The sequence below is a fragment of the Lygodium microphyllum genome, chromosome 8, assembly GCF_053477565.2.
Source record: "Lygodium microphyllum isolate KBCC chromosome 8, Lygodium_microphyllum_v1.1.10, whole genome shotgun sequence".
Lineage (NCBI taxonomy): Eukaryota > Viridiplantae > Streptophyta > Polypodiopsida > Schizaeales > Lygodiaceae > Lygodium > Lygodium microphyllum.
Genome location: NC_141142.1, coordinates 2,534,367 through 2,557,999, shown reverse-complemented (window position 1 = coordinate 2,557,999; position 23,633 = coordinate 2,534,367). Strand labels below are relative to the sequence as shown.

Genomic DNA, 23,633 nt, shown 5'->3' with positions numbered 1-23,633 from the left:
CCTCAAGCCTCCACCTCCAAGCTCCATCCTCCATAGCCGCACACGAGACAAGAGAAGAGAAGAGAAGAGAAGAAGAGAGGAGATGATGGAGAGCTTCACCTCCAAGATTCCTCACGCTCACACACTCACTCCCTCACACTCTCATACTCCCTCTCTCAAGGACACACAAGCAAGCAAGAAGGAGAAGAGAAGAAGATGACTCCACTTTGCCACACACCAAAGAATGAGCTTCTCTATTCACTTTTTTGCTTTTATACATGCCCTAAGTCCCTTGGACACCCATCCCCTTTTTTACATGACCAACCATTGTGGCAAGGTTCTCTTTTCCCATTCCGTTGTATTTGCCCTATCTGTTTACCTATGCTCGTCTACCTTTTACAATCTACACAGGAGGGAGCCTAGCGCTCTTTTACAAAAGCTTTAGGGGCGCCTTACATTTAAAATGTGACTTTACCTTTGAGTTGATTTTTTAGGCCGCCCTTTGTGCTTTTGGATGTTCTCCATCCTACTTCTTCCATTGCATCTGCATTTTTTACTTCTTTTTTCTCCATCTCAAACCGGAATTAACAGGATGTGATTTGGGAGCTTGGAGCTTGTTGAAGGTCGAATTTCTATATCCACGGCACATATATATATATATATATATATATATATATATATATATATATATAGAGAGAGAGAGAGAGAGAGAGAGAGAGAGAGAGAGGACTAGGCCACCACAAAGGAGAGAAAAACACGAGAGGGATAAAAGAAAGAAGAGAAAAAAACAAGTGCCAAGCTTTTGACTAATTTGAATTTAGATTAAACCTATCATCATCATTAATCCAAATATATCATTAAATAAAAGGGACCAAGACTGTATATCATTAATGCGAAGAATGTCATACTTACAAATATAAGAGGCTAAAAATAGATATTGATAATACAAATTTGTAATATATATATATATATATATATATAGTAAATTATGTTTTCCTTTTTTTAAATAGAAGTTCCTTTACGGAGGCTTTGCTCCTAAATTGATCTAGCGCACTCTCTTCCTATCTCCTAAAAAGCATTTTTGAGACCTCAAAAATCCCCCAATGATTAACCTAGAAAGAAGAATTGTATTTGCTTCATCATTATTTGTCATGATTAACCTAAAAAGAAGAATTTTATTTTCTTCATCATTACTTATCATGATTTATCTAGATAAGATCTCAAACTAATCATTAGGTTCTCATAAATATTATAGTAATATGATAAGAATTCAAAATGCTGTGAACCTCTATATGAGTTTGACTTGGTCACTCAATGGAATGTGTTAATGCCCTACTATACATCTCACATGAGATACATTTCACTTGGCTCTTGCCATCTTAGTCTAGACAAATAGGTATGAAGATATAACTAATACTATGCAAACATAATTGTAGAAAACAAAGATAGTTTGTAGACTCTCTTCGCAATATATGATTGTTTTGCTAAAGCCACTACATCAAACCTCAACAGCCTCTACTCTATTGTTTCTTCTATACTTGTAGCTTTTGAAATACTCGTAGGGCAGCTTTCAATTCCATATACAATATTCCAAGGCTCCTTTACAACCAATACATTGCACATCATATAAGCCCACAGTGGATAGTTGGCCTCATCCAACTTGTCCTGAATGGCCAATATACATAACACATCATTGTTGCTAGCTATGACAATTATCTATACTTGATGCAAAAATAGTCTTGCGATCAAGGGTTAATAAAGAAAAAACTAAGGTACTTAGACTCTCTAATTTTGATGGCCATGCTCTATTAAATAGATTTGGCTTAGTTGACCTTGGGCTAGACAAAATAATAAGGTATCTAGGGTGCTGTATTGGTCTAGGTGTGACTATGAAAGATAGGTTTGAATGGCGGGAGCAAAAAACATATGCTAAGCTAGAATATTGGGCAAAGTTATCTCTCTTCTTTGCAAGAAAATTGGTGCTCTTCAAACATGTGCTTCAATCATATTTAGTCTTTGGCTCTATGGTTCTCCTCTTTGCTAAATTTTTCTCACATAAAATTGAAAAGAAGTTTAGAAATTTATTATGTCATAACGATGTTAAACACTCTTGGCACATTGTTTGGCTTGGGTCCAAGTTCAATCTTCAAAAGCTCTTGGTGGCTTGGGGATCAACTCTCTTTATGATAGGGCCATTAATTTCAAGCTATAGAAGCTTTCTCCTTCCACTCAATTATGGGATGCTCTCCTTCACAATCGGATTGCAAGAGCACCCATTAAGAAGAAAGTGTGGGCATCTCCACATGTTGCTTTTTTTAATGAAAAAGATTGAAGTGAAGGACTTGTCTTAGCTCGTTATTAATTCATGGCATAAGCTATTTCATCTTGGTAAATGGGACCCACAAGTATGAGGAGATGTTATCTTGATCTATCGGTATGGTTTAATCCTTTAGCAACCTTAGACAGAATGCCATTCTTTTGGCATGGCCCTAAAAGAGTGCTTTCCCTCTTTAACAAGGGCATCATGCCCTTTGGGATAATTATTGTTTGGACTAGCATCCCATTAATGAAGTTTTAGGAAATTTCACATTGTTTGATAAGGAATTGAACTAGTTAATTAACTTATCATCCAAGATTAAGGATGCTTTGACCCTTGTCTCCTACCCTCACAGTGTTGAGATGTCGAGCTCTACATGAGCTAGCATCCAGTACACATGCCTTGGTGATATGGCACTATATTATTCACTGGCATGTTAGGTGACCGACATGAGGATATGCTAGTGATTCTACAGATGGACTACACCCATGCAGTCCATCCTTGTTATGGCACACTTATTGTGCCACCTCTTCTTTCCTAATGGGTCCACACTTAATGACCGTCGCATGTACATATATTGTGGTACTTTCATACTAGTCTATTATAATGGCGTAGACTTAGTTCTTTTTTGTGGAAGAAAAAGAAAGAAGAAAAAGAAGAAAATTTTAGCTCTATATCTTTGTGTTCTTAAGTTTCCATTGCCTTTGTATATGTGTGCTCTTGGGTGCTTTACCTCTCTCCCCTCTTAGTTGTTTTCATGGTATTAGAACCATCCCATCGCTGGCGGGGCTCAATTGAAGGCCAAGTTGAAGATGTTGGAGCATGAAAGTAAGCAAGCAAGCATTGAGTAAGAAGCTCTTCCATTTTGCTCAATTTGCCTTAGGTTATAGCGGTAGGAATCTCCTGAGGATTGTAGTGAAACTTGTGAGCAAGAAGAATGGTATATGTATTGCAGATCAACCCCTTTAGGACTTTCCCACTGTGATTTATTGCATCTGAGGCCATTTCGACCTCTGGTCTAGACCTACAAGTGGTCTCAACAATGCTTTTTGGGTATACAATAGTTTCAGCTATGTCCGATGTTTATAGGTTCACATGTTATTGATTTTGAATCTCTAAGGCTTCACATGTTTGTTGGTTGCATATACAAAAGGCATTTGCATACACATTTCATATTGTAGTTACTATTGTGCAGTCCACTGAAAAAGGTTGCATGTTTAGTTGTGGTGCATCCGGTATCAGCTTGCTTGTATATTGCAAGTTTTGGCAACATTTTCTATTTGCAATCAAAATTTCTGAAAAATTAAATCAAATTGTTAGCAAGAAGCTTGATAAGAACAATTATCTTACATGGAAGTTTAGGATGACAAATTTCTTGAACGGCAAAGGTGTTTGGAATTACATTGAAGGAGACATGGCCCTACATGGCATTTAGATGTCCAAGCTCAAAACTTTGCTAGAAGAGAAAACAACTGATTGGGTCATGAAAGCGCACTCATCCTAGACTAAATACCACCACAACCTTTTAATTGAGAAGCCAAGGCAACTTATGATTTCTACCTAGAAAGCAATACCTTTTGTGTGGTTCAATTTGATTCTATGGAGAACTGTTGTGGGAAAGTTTTCTACCAAGGATATGATAAGAAAATGAAAATAAGTGAATAATATTTGCCCTATGTGTAGGAAGTTGGAAGAAAATGTATTTCATTTTTCCTAGGCTTGCCCTCAAGTTAGAAGAATTTTGAGGAAAGTGCAAGATTGGCTTGTTAGAGTACATCTCCATGATTACATCTCATGAAAAATGCATTGCTCAGGCAACAAGGAAGAGTGACCCTTGTGTTGGTTGTTTTAGGGCGGTAGAAATGGGTTGAATCATAAGGGGCAACCATGGTTAATGTCTATTCCTATGGATCATTTTGTTAGTTTTTATTTTGACCTTCTGAGTTTACTGAGAATCAAGTCAAAGGACTTAAGCTATAATCTTGTATGCTCTAAGTTGAATAGTGCTATCAAAGCTTGATCTCATTTTGTAAGGTTGTACATACTTGTTTTAAATGTGGTAGTAATAGTATTAATATCAATAAGATATTACAGCATATAAAGATGCATCAGGGTACTATGCCAAGTTACCTCTTCTAAGCTTTTTCCAAAACAACTTAAAAATATAGTGAGTATTAGCTAAGCTACCCATCACAAAGATCAAACTAAGTTTAAGTTTAGCAATATTATCAATAGGTGTGCCTCTCTCCCTATTCCTAAAGACCATCCAATTCCTACTCTTCCAAATATGCCTTCGGGTTGTAGTAGTTCTAGCAGTATTGATTAAGAGAAGAGCATAATGGAATCATCATTCTCAACCTGGTCTCCAAAAACCAACAATTTCATGGTAATGGACTTGTTGAGGTTGGCATTCTCCATCCAGTGCTTTACTTCCTTCCACACTGGAGCAACTTGGGGGCATTCCCAAAAAAGATGACAAATCTCTTCCTTTTTAATTTTACACCAAAAGGTGAGAGATTTCGAAACTTGGATAATTTGGCCCTTCTAGGGAGTTTATTCAAGTTACAAAAACCTCCATAAGAAGATATTGAACTTATTAGACTTATCAAACTTGGATAGTCTCGCCCTTATAGGGAGTTTACTCAACAACAACCTCCATAATTATCAAATTTGGTAGCTTTTAAAGGCTCATCTTCTAGGTAGCCATGATTGCAAAATGGGATTTCTTATGCCAAGTGGACTAGGTCTACATTGTGACTAGAGTTTGTGGAACTACTGACTTGCAATCCCAAAATTTGACTCCAGCGTCGTCTGTTTCCAATTGCTTAAGTGGATGTAGCTCAAAGGGAGCTAGTGAGGTCAACCACAACTATTTCAATTTGGCAAATATCCTACTTAACCACTCAACCTCTTTCTCATTTACTCTGAAGTGTGTCCTGACCCTTGTCAAATCCTTCTACTTCCTTGCAGTCACATCCCATATATCTATCCATGTTCTGGGGGGGTAGAGCCTATATTTAGTTGGAGTGAAAGATCTCCCTTACTATTTAGCTCTTATGGCTAATGAGGCTCCTTCAAAAATTGGTTCTAATTGTTTACAAAACCTTGAGATACTTGTGAATGCCAGATTCTAACATGCAAGTTGCCTTCGATCATATCAAAGTAGTGTGCATTTTTCCAAGTACCCTCATATGTCATAGCATTCCCTAGCCCATAGCTTATCAGATTGAATTGTCATCACGGTTTTCCTTTCGTGATCAGCTAACCAAATAAATTTCCTAAAAACTTTTGGATCTACTCCCAAGAGGTCTTGTTGAAGGGTAGAATAGATGCCAATAGATTGTCATTGATGCCAAAATTGACTTAGCTACTACTAGCTTGCCACCAAAGGGAATCTTGGTGTTATACCATTCAGCAACTTGGCTTCAATTTTCTCCTTAAACTAGACAAAGCATTGCTTATTGGAAACCACCGCCCCAACAAGACATCCCAAGTACTTGACGACCTATCCAACTTTAATCACTCTAAAACCATACTCAAGGGGCCATAGTTGTGGTCTAGCATATGTTAGGGGAATCATCTCAATTTTGGATGTGCTGATTTTGGATATAGGTAGACCCACAAATTTTTCATAAGTTGCATCAATTATTCATGAATTGCTTCTCAACCTAGACAATGTTGGCATTATTATTAGCAAAAAATTAGGCAACAAATTGAGTTCCATTAGAAAGTGGCAACCCTTTAATAGCAACATCAACAACTTGTTTGCCAATCGTCCTTAACAATGGATCTACTATGAGAGCAAAGAGTAGGGGGGCCAAAGGGCACCCCTGTCATATTGATCTCCTAAAGAACTTGCCAGTTTAATGAAAACTAGGCCAAATTCATATCCTTTGAGATGAGAGATAGTAAATCTCCAGTTGATATGATTAGAGGCTTTGTCGAGGTCCATGTTGACCAAGACAAAGTCTATCTTTAAGCTTAATGGATGGTCAATAGAGAACATAAGATTTAGCATTGCATAACTTATCTTTCTTCCATGAATAAAGCCAAATTGTTTCAAATGCACAGATTTAGGCAGCAAGAACTTAATTCTTATGGCCAACACATTGCCAGAGCAAGGATTTTGCACATGAAGGGGAGCATAATGAGGAGCTATTAATGCACGTGCTCACTTCTCTCTAATGAGTTAGGCACCAACTTAATGAGTCCTCTATTGAGCTCACATGGAAATTATCTCCAATTGAGCATACTCACTAAACCATCAAAATAGACATCCCATATGGTCTGGAATAACTTAGATGGTAAGCTGTCTAGGCCTAGGGGTTTACCATGCTTCATGCTATCCAATGCAAACTTAATATCCTCTTTTGTGAAAGGTCGCTTGACAAGGAGAAGTGCATCTTTTGGTGAAATACACTTCACAACATCTTGAAAGAGAAGAGAAGCTCTCCTCTCATAATCTTCAAGGTCAACTAGTTCACTGTGCAATAGAAGCAAGATGCTTTTTGAACATTTTGGCAATGTGTGCATCATTAGTAATCCTCTTCCCATCTTGATTGTCCACACCAACAACTATTTCCGTTCTATCTTAGTCTTCAAGGCATTAAAAAACAAAGAAGAGGGATCATCACTTGACAACTCCCATGCTCCTCTAAGTTGCACTTTAGTAGCCTACTAGGCGCGCTACATGCCAGCTTTCTCCCGGCGCTTCACGCCAAAATGTGAAGCACAAATTTTTTAATTTGTTCACACATTCTTCCACTTAGTAATGAATCAAATAGTCTTGCAATCTTTACACTTCATTATAAAATCTAACAATTCAATACAATAACATTGATTATCTCAACCATAATAATTGGAAAAGATAACTAAAGAAAAAGTGATTTTTAAATATCACTGAAAGAATTCCAACTATAACAACATGTAAATGGAAAAGAAAGTATATAATGTTTTCACAAAGATAGTCGTACTATCGAAAATCAACTATCGAAAAGAAAGCTTTCTCTTCTTAGATGAATTATCAACAGTGGATCTAGCATGGGGAACATGTGTGGGCGAAGTTGTGACACGCCCCGCCCTAGATTGTGCTGCAACATCTAAAAACAAAAAAAAAAGACTTTAGAAATAACAATATTAAATTTATAAAGCAAAACATTAATGAAAATGGTGAGTAAGAATTACCTAGGGACGTGATATGATTGGCTCTAACATTAGTAGAGCAGTCGGCAGAATTTGGATGAAACTGATGCAAAGTTACAAAACATGATAAATCTTGAAACTCCCATTTACTCCAGTCATTTGGTATGTGTCTAGTGTGGGACTGAGATATGAAGTACTCAACATCTGTTTGTCCAACATAGTAGCATTGGATCCATCCAAAATATAAAATTTCTACATATAAAGGAGTATTTCCATTAGTCAATCCATCATTGGGTAATCTTTCGATTACCCTAGCCAAAGTTCTATGGATAATATCATCCGTAGCAATAGTTCGCAATGCTTCTTGAAGTCTCATTTGATAAGGAGAGGCACGATAATATTCGAACACTGTTTGGGCCATCTATTAATAAAATTTAGAAAACATAAAAATTAGTAATATTGATCAAATTTTTAAAAAGAAAAAAATGAGTTTACAATATTGAAATTAGAAGACCAATTTAGAAGAGAAAGAGTTTGTAATGCATATTGTATAAATATTGTATAAAAGAACTTTATACATGACAATTTCTCAAAACTTACTTTTGTATAAATGCAAACAAAATTTCATAGAAAATAAGTCAAACATGGTTTTATTCAAGGAATATAATATTTCAAAAGAGCATGAGAGATTAAAACATTTCATTTTTTGTTAAAGGAAAAAAGTTGAACTTACTTTTCTTTGAAGACCTTAATACTTAAAAAGAATAGGAGACAGTAAAATAGTTCATTTCATGATAATATATGATAAAAAAGAATAAATAAACTTTGATGATATTGCACCAAAAATATTATGCAAATATAATATGAGAAAAAAAAACATTATAGTTATGATAGAAAGTTCAAATAACTTTTTATGGTAGAAATAATTTAAACACTATGTTCTCATATAGTAAAACAAACATACGTTTAACTCTACATAAAATCATGAATATCTATAGATACATGAGAGATATGATTAAAACATTAAAGTATTAAATCAGATAAAATAAGTCAAACTTGCTTTTCATCGACAAAGAACTCACTACTGAAAAAGAGCATAAGAAAGTACAACACTACATTTTATAGATATGTGAACAAAGAAGAAAAAAAGGCTTTGATTGTATTGAAATAAAAATATTATGCAAATATAATATGGGAGAACAAATATTACACTTTTGAAAAAATAGAGATTACAATACTTTCTGTAAAACTTCTTTATATACAATATTGATGGTACAATTTACCATGTCCTCTTTCTCATCAATCAAGACTTTCAATCTGTCCAGAGATGTTACTCTTGAGAAAGCAACATAGAGTTGACCATGAGTAAAGACTGGGTTTTTAGATATATCCCCAAACTTGATAACATTTGGCCTTGAGATTTATTGAATGTCATTGCAAACGCCAAACGGACTAGGAATTGCAAGCGTTTCATTGAGAAAGAAAGTTCCAGTGTAGTTGGGATGAAAGTTATCCTCGGGATAAAAACTCTGTCACCAATATTGGTCCCTGTAATTATCTCTGCATCAATGACCTTGTTATTGAAAGCCTTGCATACCAGCCTAGTACCATTGAATAAACCTTTAAAAGGATTTAAGTTCCTGAGCAATATTATTGGAGCATTTACTTTGAGCAGCAAGATATGAGGAGGAATACCTCCACCGAGGTCAAGGGAATTTAGATATTCCACAAAATAGAGGAATGAGTTCTCCTCAGTTCTATCCACAGAATCAGCATTGTAGTATTGTTTAACCTCTCCCGACATCAGCTGCAATGCATGATTGTTTATCATTTCCACATCAGAAAAATGGTTTACCCAAACCACTATCAATAGCATTCATTATTGTCATAAAACAATTTCTTTGTCCATCATTCAACATAGCTTGCATTGTTAAGAATGTATTCTCTTGTTCTACCTTATCATATAGTTGTTCATCAAGGATCAAAGGATTTGTGTACTCTTGCATTGTCACCTCAGGCAATCCATGATACTCTGCCAAATTGCGTCCATGTTGATCTAAAAGTTTTTGAATATACATCAGCGCATGATTATTGGCCTCATCTTGCATATCAACATTTTGCCTATTTTGCAACAAGGAGAGTCGATGTTTTATATCCTCTGTCAGCGGAACTAAGAACTCTTCCCATAGAGCCCCAGGTCGGGCAAGCAAACAAAATACCAAGATGGATGCAAACAAATTTCTTAATTGAGCACCGGTTTGCATCAATGCAGCTTCACACAAACACATTTGCCAAACCTCCTATATCATTTGTTGGCCATGAAAGTTTTGGCACTTTTGCTCTCTCTCTCTCTCTCTCTCTCTCTCTCTCTCTCTCTCTCTCTCTCTCTCTCTCTCTCTCTCTCTCTCTCTCTCTCTCTCTCATGTTCCCTTGCATTTATTATTTCCATGAGAATCAAACAATATAACTCTACGCACATGAGGCCTTCATAAGAAATCTCATCAACATCTACTGAGGTGGCGTGATCTATTCCATTAAGTCATTTAGAAAGGCTTACGAAGAAAAAAATCTATCGTTACAGCAAACTTGACTCGTCACCTTAAGCAAGAAGGAATGTGATTGGTTCGGAATGAAAGGTGTACAACGTTGATGCCTATCTTCATGTGCGCCTAACGTAACGCATTCATTGATTTTTCATCAACTTGTTCTCTACGACTTAGATATGACACGTTTGTCATGTGTGAGATGTATGAGCGAGAGCAGGAGGAGAGGGAAAATCTAGGCAGCCTTTACCAGCCCTGCACTGTTCTTCATGTAGCTCAGCTGCATCACTGCCAGTGCCGGCGGCCAACCCCGCCCACACCGCTAGCAGCTGTTGTCACGCCCACTGCGTTGGTGCTATGCCCGCCAGTCCAGCTCGCACAGAGAGAGAGAGAGGGACGTGTTTCTCCAGCAGCTCTCACAGACAGAGAGGGCACCTTTGACAACAAGCTTCTTCGTCTCATGGACCTCCCCCAAGACCCTTCCCTCTCCCTCCCTTCCTTCGTCTTTCTTCACATGGGCTTTGATCCCTCCGCCATCGCCTACATCGATGCCATTCACTGATGCCATTGCTAAGGTGCTCTAGGAGCTCATCGACATCCACCATGGTGACATCATCCTCCTCTTACACAACTTGATCTGCATTGTGGTGAGGCATCGTGATACGCGCGGCACAACTCGAGTTGAGAGAGACAGACACAGAGAGAGAGAGAGAGAGAGAGAGAGAGAGAGAGAGAGAGAGACGCATGTCACTCTGGAGAGGTTTCTGTGGGCCTACATGTGCGCCGCATGTTGACCTCCCAAAACTCTCGTTAATAATAGTAAGAGATAGCAAACCTAGAATAGTAAAATATACATTCCAAATTTTGATATGAACACAAATATATTAGTTTGCAAAGTACGGACCTTCGTCAGGCATGCTCTCCATAGTACGAACCTCCTCATGTGCCCAAGCTGCTCCTTATATAGAGGAGGAGGGTCGAGGCTCGAGGAGGAGGGTCGAGGAGGGCAGCAGGGGCAGGTCAAGGCTTTCCAGGTAGATGATCGAGGCGGGAGCAGGCCGAGGCGCAGGTCGAGGCGGGCAGGTCGAGGCAGTGCGCGCGCTGCGCAGGTCGAGGACGGGCAGGTGCTGTCGTGGCACCCACCCCCGCCATTGTTCGTGGGGAGGCTAGGGGCTACCACATGGCACCCATCCCCCACCTCCCCCTTAACTAATAGTAAGGATATGCATTCTTCCTCCGGGATGCTTCAACACATGATAGTAGTTGTTGAGCCCCTAAATCATTTGGACAATGCTGAAGTATTGCCAATAAGGATTCTCTAGCCTTCGAAGCAACCTCATAAGCAAACCTCTTCCCGAGTTTCCACCACCCTAACGTTTGAACTTTGTACTGATTCGTGGCTGGCTTCTCGGGATCCATAAGAAATGCTTTGGCACAGGCGAATTATTTGCAACACATTGAATACAATTTTCTAAGCATTCGAATCTGCGCCATCGAAGAAAAAGAGTATCGTAGATCATTCATAAATTTGCGATAAGTCTCCGACGTATGAGCTGGTTGCGAATTCTCGTGGATCATTCCTTCATTGAACGCCTGATTTTTGTAGGTTATTAAAGGAGTTTCTTAGAAGAATTTCTCATGAGAAAAAACAATCCATCTTCCTCAAGGAAAATCTTCATTAGAAGGTATAGAAGTATTGTATTTTTTGTTTGTATTATGTAGTTTCTAGTTTATCAATGATATTCGTGAAATTTTAAAACACCCTCATTTTACTAATATTTACAATTACAAACTCATATGCCATTTTAGGTTCTCAAGCTTTTGTACATACACCCTTTGTGAGGATTCTAAGTAATGTACAAGGCACCCTTCAAGCATCAAGGTAAGGTTTCTAATTCTCTTAATGCATATATCTAGTCAAATTATCTAAGAAAGATTAAAACATTAAAAAACCAGTATTGAAATACTTTTTCTTTTACTTGTTAGTAGAGATTCAAAAGATTGAAACTTTTAAAAATCGTTATGGAAATACTTTTTCTTTTACTTGTTAATAGATGAGTTATTAAGAAAGATTGAAACTTTAAAAAACCATTATTGAAATACTTTTTTAAAAACTTGATGTAAATGTGTCAACAAACTTTATTTGAGATGCTTAAAAAAGGAAAAAATTTAATTTGAATGTCAACCCTAGAAGTGAATCCAAAGATGGATCTAAATGTTAATGTAGATGACAATCCAATTGTTGATATAGATCTTCGTCGTCAACTCTTTGGTAATACTCTGGAGCATGATGAAGATAAAAATAACGAAGTTGAAAATCAAGATGATGATAATGAAGTTGAGGATTATATAGAAATATTCAGTGATATGTCGGGTAATACTTCAAAACTCTACAACATCAACAGAGTACCCTAGAAAATTTCGAATAGAGTGGACTAGAAAATATCATTTTTTGTAGCATGTAGTTTCAGAGGGAAAGAATGAGTATATGAGGTGTGAGTAGTGTGAGAAATTTAGGGTTAAAAGACAATGGGGGAAAGGAAAGGGATGTAAGACCATGCAGTTCAGTGCGGTTTGAAAACATGTTATCTCTAAAGAGCATCGGTGGGAACACACCAAACATGATGCGAAAGTAAAAGGAGAGAGTATCAACACAAGTCAAAGCTATTAATGATAGAAATAAGGAGAGACTAACTATAATAATGTATCTCATGTACCTTGTGGCTAAGGAAGACTTGGCAATTCAAAAGTTCGTCAAGCTTTGTGAGTTGGATTATACAATGGCACTAGAGCAATGCCTTCCTATCATGATTATTCACCTTATATAAATTTCATGGTGGGCAAGGAATTGGCCTTTTCTATATATGAACATCTATACAAGTTGCAATGCTAAGAGCTATTGTCAAGTCCTTATTACACCTTAATGATAGATGAAACAACTGATAGGGGATTAGAGAAATACATAACCATTTACATATCATTCTTAACCTTTAAGAAAAGAGGCATATGAAAAGTAGAATTTGCATAGCTAATCTTAGTTCCTAATCATGGGATTGCTCAGACAAAGTTTGATGCTATCAGGTTAGTTTTGAATGAGATTGGTTTGAGCATGTGGCATCTTGTCGACATTGCCACTAATGGAGATAGCTCAATGTTGGGTTATGGTGAAGGCTTGGTGGCAAATTTACAAAGAGAAGTGCCTCATCTCATTAGCACACATTGTATCACTCATAGAGAGGCCCTTTCCATAGTTGATGCAAGTAATAGTTTTTCTTGTCTTTCTTATGTGGAAAAAATTTCTAGCAAGGTCTACTCTTGGATAAATGCCTCAAGTTTATGTCATACATCTTTCCAAAGTTTTCTTTTATAAGAAATAAATATACAAATTTTGAAAGTACTTCAAATCCATGATGCTAGATGGTTGGCAAGAGGTAACATAATGGAAAGGTTATGTATGCTCGTGCTTGCAATTCTAACATTTTGGAAGATAGTACACTTGCATGGTATCAAAAACTAAGGATTTGTAAAGTATTGTTTTGCATGTGTATGCTTGTTGATGTCCTAAAGGCCTTAAATCTCTTGAATAAAAGGTTTCAAGAGGATACTCAAGATATCACAACCATCACTCCTACCATTGAAGTGACGATAAAATCTCTAGAAAGGAAGTTCTTAGAGCAACCATTTGGAGCAAGTACATATCTTCTCAAGTTCATGGGTAATACAAGAGATGGTTTATTATGGAGTGTAAATGAGGATGGGAATGAATATATACATCAACTTCTCTTCACAAAAAGTCCTAGATAAAGATAAAGTAGGCATTGCTCTTGATAATGGAAGGAGTGATGTTGATAGTTGTATTCAACTTGCAAAAGAATTTGTTAGAAAGATTATAGATTGTGTGAATGAGAGGTTTCCAAATATTTATGTTTTTGGTGCAACAATATTATTTTCTCCCCAATATATTCCACATGATTCAAAAGAATGAGAAAATAAGGCGACCTATGATTGAACAAGTTATTATAAATTTGCTAATTCTATTTTAGATGCACAAGGATATAAAAATGAAATCTACGTATTCACTAATACACTATATTTTGGATGTGAGGGAATGAGTATGAAGGATGCATGGGCTACTAAGGCTTGAACCTAGGAATGCTAAGGAAGAAAGGACGCACCTATAAGGTGGGGCTTATGGTGGTTTGAAAAAGGTTGTGGTGTAGATGGTCATGTCTTAGCATGAGCCTTATGGTGGTTGGAGTTTTTAGTTCCTTTTAAACTCTAGATTGGCCTCACCTTGGTGGGGCTTGTAAATGCTTTCTTTATCTAATATACTCACGCATTATTACAAAGGGACCTATCAGAAAATGCTCTCTTGTGAGCTTCTTCAAAATTGACACCCAAATTCAGAGCAAAGGGCATCAAAACAAAGCTCATGAAAAAGGATAAATGTATCGATGATTTTCTCTTGAAGCCCAACCTTGGGAATCACATTTAAAACCTAACGTCGCCGATGATGATGTATAACATTAGACCACACATTGTGACTAGCTAGACACGGACTTTCTTATTAGGCTGCTTGAAGCACACTTTGAACACATGACACTTTTTAATTGAGCCTACTCAAAATAGCCAAAGGTCTCCTTCCTAATTTCACCTACTATGTACATATACTACTCGATAAAAACATGAATATATTCTTCACATTTTTTTAAAAAAACAAGGCACCATAGAAACATGGAAATTTGTGCAAAAGTTTGAACCAGGCTCTGGTGGGGGCATAGATGAGGTAAAGATGCGACTTGGTAATGTATACATACATAATAAAAAGAAGTGCGAGCAGAAAAGATACGCTGGGGGGGTGGTACCAAAAGAGCGGAGACTGATGGGTACATACCCAAGCTGCGCACCGCTGCAGTTGACTGCCACGGGCCCACCAATGTCGGGGGGGGTACTAGTGCTGCGTGGGTGGCGGAGCTCGTGAGATAGTTTGTCAGTGCATGAGAGGACGCCGTGGACAGTCAGGAGTCTTATCACCATCCTCCGTCACGATTAGTGTAAGTTATAGTTATTATTATTGGCAGGTTTGTTGGAATTAGTAGAGGGTGAGGTGCGGGAGCCAGTGGCGGAGTACCAGCGGGCGCCGGCGATGAAGATGGCGGTGTTCAGGAGGGTGAGGCCCAGGAGGAGCCAGTAGAAGTAGTCCACGTGCCCCCTGTTGAGGTCCCGGGGTATCCAGCCCGGGCGGCCGCCGGTGGCGGTGAAGCGCATGGTCAGGGAGACGAGGAGCGAGCTCGCGTAGCTGCCGATGGCGAGATTGGCCAGCGACAGCGAGCTGACGATGCCTCGCATGGAGTGCGGAGCCTCGCTGTAGAAGAAGTCCATCGCCCCGACCACCACGAACACCTGCATCGCCCCGAGAATCACGTGCTGCGGGGCCAGCCACAAAACGCTCAGACGCCGCCCCCCGGCAGCCTCCCTCAGCCGCCACGCCTCCACCAGCGCCGCCACCGCCATCGCCCCCGCCGACCCCAGCTGCCCCACGGCCATCCTCTGCAGCTGCGTCAGCCCCTCCCGCCGCCCCGTCACCGCCCGCGCCGCCGGGACCACCGTCCGCGGGTACAGCACCGTCATCAGGAAGATGCTCGCCACGTTCACCACGCTCATCGACGCCGGCGGCACGTGGAAGCCGCCCAGCCGCGTGTCCATGGCCGCCGCCTGCTCCACGAACAGCGTGTTGATCTGCGAGAACACCGCCGAGAACAGGATCGCGCACAGCCAGATGGGGATCATCCTGCACAGGCACTTGATCTCCTCCACCTGCGTCACGCTGCACAGCCGCCATGGGTCCACGGCCGCCGCTTCCTCCTGCTTGTCCTCCGAGCCCGATTTGACGGCCGCCTTATCCAGGAACCTGTGGTGGTGGTGGTGGTGATCTCTTTATTAGTCCATTGTTATCCTACTCATCATATCATAGTGCTTATGATGATTGTATTATTAGCTTCCTACTGCCTTAGTGCTTTAGATTTAAGTTACCTTTTAAAACTGTATTCTCAACAATCCGAATCACAGATTCTGCTACAGATGTTTACACAAGTATTTTAAACTTACAGTGCCGCTTCTCAATCAAAATCACAAATTCTGCTACAGATTTTATAAGATTTAAAGTGTGTGATCTCCTTCCGTAAACCAGGTGAGAGCGTGCAAGGGCACATCTTGTGAAAGCAATTTCTTTAACCTTCAAAAACTTTACAAAGCAAGGATTTAGATCATTGTTCTTGGAAAATTGGCGTCTAGTGATAAGTGGGACATACGCACCACTCTTTAGAGTCAACCAAACCAAGGTTTATCTTAATCAAGTAGTGTCACATAGGCACAAACCTTGCAAGTTAGGTTATGCAGATTCAACTTCCAAGATTCTATTTTGGACAAAACATCAACTTTTGCAAAGAAGATCTTGGAACTTTTCTAAAGGAGGTTTTGTAAACAAAGATTTGGTTTAGTTGTTAGCTACATAATCCAAAACATACAAAAACCGAACAAAAGCATACAAATAGTTAAGGTTGAAGACTCATAACACGTGCATGTATGATTTTCTTCATATCAGTAGGCTGGTACAATCTATTAATATATAACTATGTTAGATCCAAACACATATATTTTGCTAATAGATAGATGTCAATGCTTAGAAGGGTGAAGCTCTGGCGCAAGTTTTTTGGATATTGGTGCGTGTCCAACATATAATTGATGTGTTTGGAAAAGTTTTGACATGATGGCCAAAAAGAGCATGTGGAATAGGCCTCAATTTCGAAGGGTTGCAAACTTTCCATTTGGAAGAATCCAAGGCCTCTCTTCCTAATGATCTTAAGACAAGAACTACTTCTTTCCACCCTCTTCACTGATGTGAATATTTGTTGATAGTGCAAAAGTTTACATGCATTTAAAAAAGTTTTCAATTTGAAAGGCCTTAGATGCTCCTATCTAAAGTCTCGGTGAAACACTTTGGAAACCCTATCGTTGCTACCATAAACCTGTGAAGGCTACTGCAACCTTGAAATTCTATGTCCGGCATTGTTAAAAGGGAAAATAGAAGGAAGCAATTACTTTGGGTGGGGAGAGGGAGGGAGATCGCATTTATGTCGATGTTGCAGTTGTTATTGGTTTGTTAAAGGGGGGTGTAATGACGCAAAGGCTGCAGGCTCTGGCTGTCGGTTGGAGGTTAGGTAGATGCATCTTGCAACACACAAAGAAAGAAACCAAATTGCAGGTACACCGTACAAGCAGTGCCTACTTACTTGTCGCTACTACCCTGCGTACGCGAGAAGGTAGGTGGGTGGGTTCCGTGCGTGTGTGATGTTTATCAAAGCGTGTAACCGACCTGAACCTGGGGGTGTGCGCCATCCGTCGACTGCCCTGCCGGGCGAGCTCTTTGTCCGGCAGGTCGTGCAGCTTGGCCGGGTCGTTGGGGACGTCCACCCCCCGCTTCCAGAACACCGCCACCACCACCTGCGCCACACGTGTAAACGGATTGCCGGCCGGGCGGTACTGCCTGTACAGCGGCGTCCCCGCCGCGAAGAGCAGCACCGCCAGGCCGCCCACGCCCGTGGCCAGCCAGTAGCCCAGCGCCCACTCGCCCTGGTTCTCCACGTACACGAACAGCGTGTTGGCCACGATAGCGCCCACGTTGGTGAAGAAGAAGAGCCACCCGAAGAAGGTCGTCTTGTGCGCCTCCGAGTCGAACTGGTCTGCCCCCATTGCCAGAAACGCCGGCAGGTACCCCCCGCTCCCCAGCGCTATCACGTACATCGCCGCAAACAGCACATTCACCTGCATCGCCGACGGCCCCGCGCACTCACCCTTCGCCACCATCGACAGCGCCGCGCATGGCGGTTTCAGCGGTTTCAAGGTCACCGACAAGCCCAGTAGAATCAAGCCCTGCGCACGCGTCCGATTAAAGACCAACAAACCATACGAATGATCAGGACCAGGACAATATGGGATCGATTAATCAATCGTACATGTGTATGTGCACGGTTCACAGACTGAAAATTGATTTGCCTGATTGGTGTTGATCAGTCAGACTGGTCAGGTGAAAGCCTACTGAGATGAACTCGTGTTTGAAACTGAATCAGGTTGAACAAGCACGTACCATGCATGCTACGATAGCTACAGTTGCCATCATAGCCTTTTAAGTCTCTCGGGAAGCACAGGTAGCTCCCCAAGTTGGGCAACTAACCACAGAGGCCTAATTCTAAAATCATCCGAAATCTAAAGTGGGCTCGGCTCTTCACCCTCTTCAAACGACCTAAAGTTGAGGAAACACTAGACAAAGTTCCAATATTTACTGATTACAGTTTCCCCACCATGAACTCTCGCAGTACAGAAATGCAATTAACCAGAGCTTGGAAGGTACTCTGCGAGAGCAAAAGCAAGCAGGTCTCACCACCATGTGCACAAGTTGGAAGACCCCCGAAGTCCAATAACGGCCCAGATAAGAGTCTCCCAGGAAGCCGCCCAGCAGAGTGAGAAGCCACTGCGTCCCCATCCAGTTCGTGACGTTGTTGGCAGCCGCCGCGTTGCTCATCTGCAGCACCCTCGTGAAATACAGCACTAAGTTGCTGGCCACCGCCAAATTGGCGACGTTCCATAGCCCCTGATTAGCTGTTGCCAAACACCGACGAGCCAAATTAGCCCTCTCTGACAGGCTTGGTTTACACTCTCATTACTGACACTAATCGAAAGGCCTATAATTCAGTTCACCTAGGATGAAGAAAGCGGTTTTGGGTCCTCCATGCTTGTTAGTCGCAGGACGACCTCTCCAATCTAAAGCCTCGATGGTTGCTGAATCAGCAGGTTCGGAATTATACCCTCGCTCTAGTTGGCTTTCCACTTGCAGAGAAGCTGCTGCTGCTCCTGCTTTTCCGTCCATCTTCTGTTTGTTAGGGCTAGAATTAGCGTCTTGCAGCTGTGCTTGAGACTCCTGCGTGTCAAATTAATGCACACACAATTTAATCCAAGACATTTCATTTAAGGAAAGACATGCTTGTGTGTATCAACAGGTACCAGCTTACCATAGTTCTGGATAAATGGACACGGACAGCAGCAGGCCAGCAGGCTGCCTCCTCAGTTAAACAGGGAGCTGCAAACGGCTTAGAAGGATCTAGAAGTATATAACCTTCATGATGAGTTGTATGATCAGATAGAGTCGTAGAGAAGGCAAAATACCGAAGAAAGTAGCTATGGCCGGAAAGAAACCATGGCCGGAAAGAATCTAATCAGTCAGCACTGATGAATCTGTCGTATCATACGAGCAGAGCGATGTTTGAAGGCGAGTGGTTCATTTTGGAACGAGCTCCTCTTTCAATGTGGCCAACTTTAAAGGAGTAGCGTAGTAGGCCAAGCTTGACTTTGTGGCGTAAGCAGCGTACGGGCGCATTTGCAACATTGACCGATATAACCGCGAGCGAGAGAGAGGGGGCCCGGGGGGATGATGGATGTGCCTCGTGTCCACAAACTATAGCGTTAATTTCGGATGGTTGGTAAATTGTAATTCCTATAGCATCGCACGTATTTGTGAACAAAACGAGTAACCCATGGCCACCTTACACAAGGTTATAACTGATAGGCCCTAGGGGCCATCTTTTATCAAAATCTACTAGTGTGCCCTCACTTGCGACGTTGGGTCTAAGAGCCATGGCATGTGCAAGTCAAATCAACTTGTCATTGGCATATTCGAGCATCGTGGCGTGTGGACATATACCATATTGACTTGAACTCCAAGAAGATAGGGACTTGGGAAGAAGATAGGGACTTGGGGAGTGAAGGTGGTACCCCCCCCCCCCCCCCCCCAAAAAGAGGAGTTCTACCTTCACTCTCCCATGGACTGGGGGGTAGTGGATGTAGTACCCTTCAAATGACAAGTACAGTCTTCACTCATATGTGTAGAGAAGTAAAGCCTTGGTTCACTACTATAAGTCTTTACTTTGCATGTGGATATGCTGCTCTAATTTGCACTCATCAATCTAACCCTCGAAAGCAATCCCTTCTCTTGTGCTTTTTGTGCTACTTCTCATACAATCTTCTGTAGTCTCTTCCATCACATGTTTTACAAAATTGTGTCCTATGAGATTTTCATGGAGTTAATAGTTATGGAACAATATTTCATCATTGAAGGGTGGTTCTAAAAGATTTAGCATACCAACTTTCCTTCTAGAGAGAAGCCATTGTCAACCTGATAAATGTGGTAGATTACATCCTACTTGCACCATCTTGCGACTTGGCAATATATATAGCATGTATATGAAACTTCAATTGTAATAAGTGAAACTTAGAAATACCCTATATTGAATGTTAATCTACAAAAAATAAGTTGCATTGTCAAAATGATGGACTTGTAAGAGCATGTCAAAAGAAGGGCAAAGCTCTAAGTGAGGGCTACATTCACATTCAACTCTAAGAATTTTGTCATGGTATTGTTATAGCCATCAAAAGTTCTCATCATAAAGTCTTTAATACTCAAATTTTTAAATAAAAATAGAGGACATTATGAACAACATATTGGTGTACAATAAATGTAGAAAGACAAAAGCTTCACCTTAGTTTATGGAAAGAATGTTTCAGATGACAAACCAAATGAAAAGAACATAAATTGCACCTATCAAGCATAGTCGTCATAAAGAAAACCACGAGAGATAACATAGACATATTCAATAAAAGATACCATTAACACCAAAGAAATGGTTTACAAACCTTACAATCCTAGGGAAACTAACCAAGCTAAATCAAAATGATACCAAATTTGGTTATATCACACACCCAAATTTATGAAGATAACGAAATAGTTACAAAAATTCATGTATGCCCATGATCATGCTATTAATCACACGTTCCATTAATGCCTTTACAGTAATCTTAACATGTAAGTCTATGTGGGAATTCATTAGTTTTACTTATCCATAGCTACAACCAAGCAACAAAGCGCCCCCTTCTAAGGGGTGCCCCATTCCTTGCTTAAGTTGACATTGGCATGGCTACCGATAATTGGTTGTTTGGTGTGGATGTTGATTCTCTCTCCTTGGTGATGTTGATTCTCTCCCCTCCTCAATGACTGTTTTTCAATGCTGCCCACATAGTGTTGTGTGAGCCTTGCATCTCTCACTATGAGGTCGCTTTACAATCTCTCTCTCTGTCTGTCTCTCTCTCTCTCTCTCTCTCTCTCTCTCTCTCTCTCTCTCTCTCTCTCTCTCTCTCTCTCTCTCTCTCTCTCTCTCTCTCTCTCTCTCTCTCTCTCTCTCTCTCTCTGTGGCTCTCACCTAGTAGTACACAATCAAGGACAAAACCGAGGTATTCAAGCAGTACAGTACATGCTTAGACCTTTGTTTCTCATCATAAAACATGCAAATCGACCTCTCTTACCCAAAAATACATAGATACAAAGGACTCAAGTTCTCCTAAAATAGAGGATGAAATACCTAACTTGGAAGATCACTCAACTCCTCTCGACTATGTGGTAGAAGAATTACAGCGTTTGGTGCTTGGAAGCATAATGTTTTTAAGAAATAGAGTAGTTACTACAAAGAAGTCTCTTAATTTTGATCTTCTACCTCCATTGAAGAAGAAGAAGCCAAGAGCCATGAATCCCAACCCACCAGTCAATCCTGAGGCTGGAGCTTCTAGTTCTCTGGCAAGAAGAAAGAGGACTTAGAGTGCAATGTCGCACAATTCTAAACAAGGTGGGTGGCTAGTGGTTTTAACAACATTTTTTGGGACCAGGTTAAGTTGCAGCAGTTTATAGCAACCTTCAAAGGTAAGGCCCTCGTAAGGCCATGGATTGGTATAACACTTATGATGTTGGATACTTTACCACATATGATGGCCTTAAAACTGCTTTTTTAAGTAGATTTAGAAAACATAAGATAGCTATGAATGTGTTAAAGAAGCTAAATCAAATCAAGCAAAAGACAATGCTGGTATAGGACTATGCACAAAAGTTCAAGAAAGTACGGAATAGGTTGAATGCAAATAAAGACCTTTTATAGATCTGCGATGTTCATACTTTGTCAAGGGATTGGATAAAGCTATTGTAGGAGCAATTGCCAATGTGAAAATTGAAAATAATAATACCATAGATGTGTTGGCTGAAGCAGCACAATGGGTGGAGAAAAGACTTGGCAAAAAGCAAGCCCAAGAAAAAGAGTAATAAGGATTCCTTAGGCTCTAATTCTGATGATTCTAAGTTAGAGGACAATAGTGATAAAGAGGATTCCTCATCAGATTCTGAGTTGGATACCAAATCAAGCGACTTGGATGAGGATAGGAGTAGACGAAGGTAGAAGTGGTATAAAAAGAAATCTAGGAAGGAAAAGAGTTCTTCTAAAGAAGATGAGGAAGAGAAAAAGAGGATAAGACAACTTTCAAAAAAAGGTTAGAGAAGAAAATAATGAAACAATTGTTGGATATGGGAGTTATTAATACTCCCAAGAATGTAAAGTTATGTAGCATATGTTAAAATTTATGCCATATATGTCAAAAGCTCTTTAGAAAGATGTGCCAAGTAAGGATGTTTTAAATGTCAGCCAACATGGGTTAGAGCTGCAAGTAGGTTGTGATTGTTCAAATTGTATAATTATGAAAGATTGTTTGAAAGAGACAAAAAACCAGGCATAAGATAAATTGGGATGATCAAGAGAAGGATAGGGATGTATCCTCTAAACAAATTCAAAAGTTGTAGCAAAAAAAGGTGTCAAAACAACTCAATACTGCAGATTTGATGTATGAAGTGTAGGGGAGTCAACCACAACATGCAGAAAAACAATAGGATTTGCCACTTACAGGGGTACAATTTAGTGGCTAATAACAAAGTCCAAAGTTTTATGAACAATCTCAAGGTTCTCATGAGTTATTTGCTACATTAGCTAAATCTTCATTATAGTTAACTTTAGAATAGATCCTTGACTTGATTCTAATACTCAAGGAGAAACTCTTAGCAAAGATTATGTTGAAGTGATGGATTATAAAGTGCCAACCATACAAGTGGAATACTTGGGTATAAAATTTGATGATGCATTATTAGACGGCGGCTCGAGAGTAAACATCATACCTGAAGAGTTGTGTCTTGCACACACAAATTACAGGGACTAGTACCGGCATTGTTTCAAGTCAAGATGGTTGACTAGTGGAGGCTTCAGCCTTTGGGGATCCTAAAGAATCAACTCGTTGCAGGGCTAAGGTTTAAGGTAAGCTTTGTTGTCCTCCACATGGAATGTCTAGGAGATTCATATCACATGCTGTTGGGAAGGCCATGGTTTAGATTATCCAAGTTGAAGCAGGACTGGGATGTAGATGCACTAATCATTTCCCATGGTGGTAAGGAGATAAAGTTATCTACACTTGATCAAGTAGAATTGAAACCCAAATATCATCCATTGGTTGCTCGAACAATAAATGTTGCACCCGAGATTGAAGATGATGAAGAAGAACTCTTTTTACATGCTAATCCTACCATTGTACCGGTCTTTGAAGTGGATGTTGAAATTTTTTAATCTAAATATAATGCGTTTACAATAATAATACTGCAGGAAGCAACTTTACCACTATAGGTAGAAGGATCACTATTGTAGAGGCAAATAGGGACTTGATATAGGAAAATAGTGACT

The 23,633-nt window shown here is 40.0% G+C and overlaps 1 protein-coding gene across 1 annotated transcript; it reads right to left on the bottom strand.

Moving 5' to 3' along the window:
• Nucleotides 1–14,652: 14,652 nt before the first annotated feature.
• Nucleotides 14,653–19,346, bottom strand: LOC148031899 (protein NRT1/ PTR FAMILY 8.5-like). Its single transcript, XM_087682469.1, has 5 exons — nt 19,050–19,346; nt 18,739–18,958; nt 18,422–18,639; nt 17,357–17,913; nt 14,653–15,892 (listed from the first exon to the last, which is right to left on the bottom strand). The coding sequence occupies exons 1-5, from the start codon at nt 19,050–19,052 to the stop codon at nt 15,031–15,033; spliced, it is 1,860 nt and encodes a 619-aa protein (XP_087538595.1). The 5' UTR covers nt 19,053–19,346; the 3' UTR covers nt 14,653–15,030.
• Nucleotides 19,347–23,633: the final 4,287 nt, after the last annotated feature.

Excerpts from the sequence above, each read along its gene's own strand:
- LOC148031899 (XM_087682469.1), bottom strand. Across the intron at positions 17,914-18,421 it reads TCCAACTTGTGCACATGGTG|GGCTTGATTCTACTGGGCTT; the intron begins GTGAGACCTGCT and ends ACGCGTGCGCAG. Across the intron at positions 15,893-17,356 it reads GCGCACACCCCCAGGTTCAG|GTTCCTGGATAAGGCGGCCG; the intron begins GTCGGTTACACG and ends CCACCACCACAG.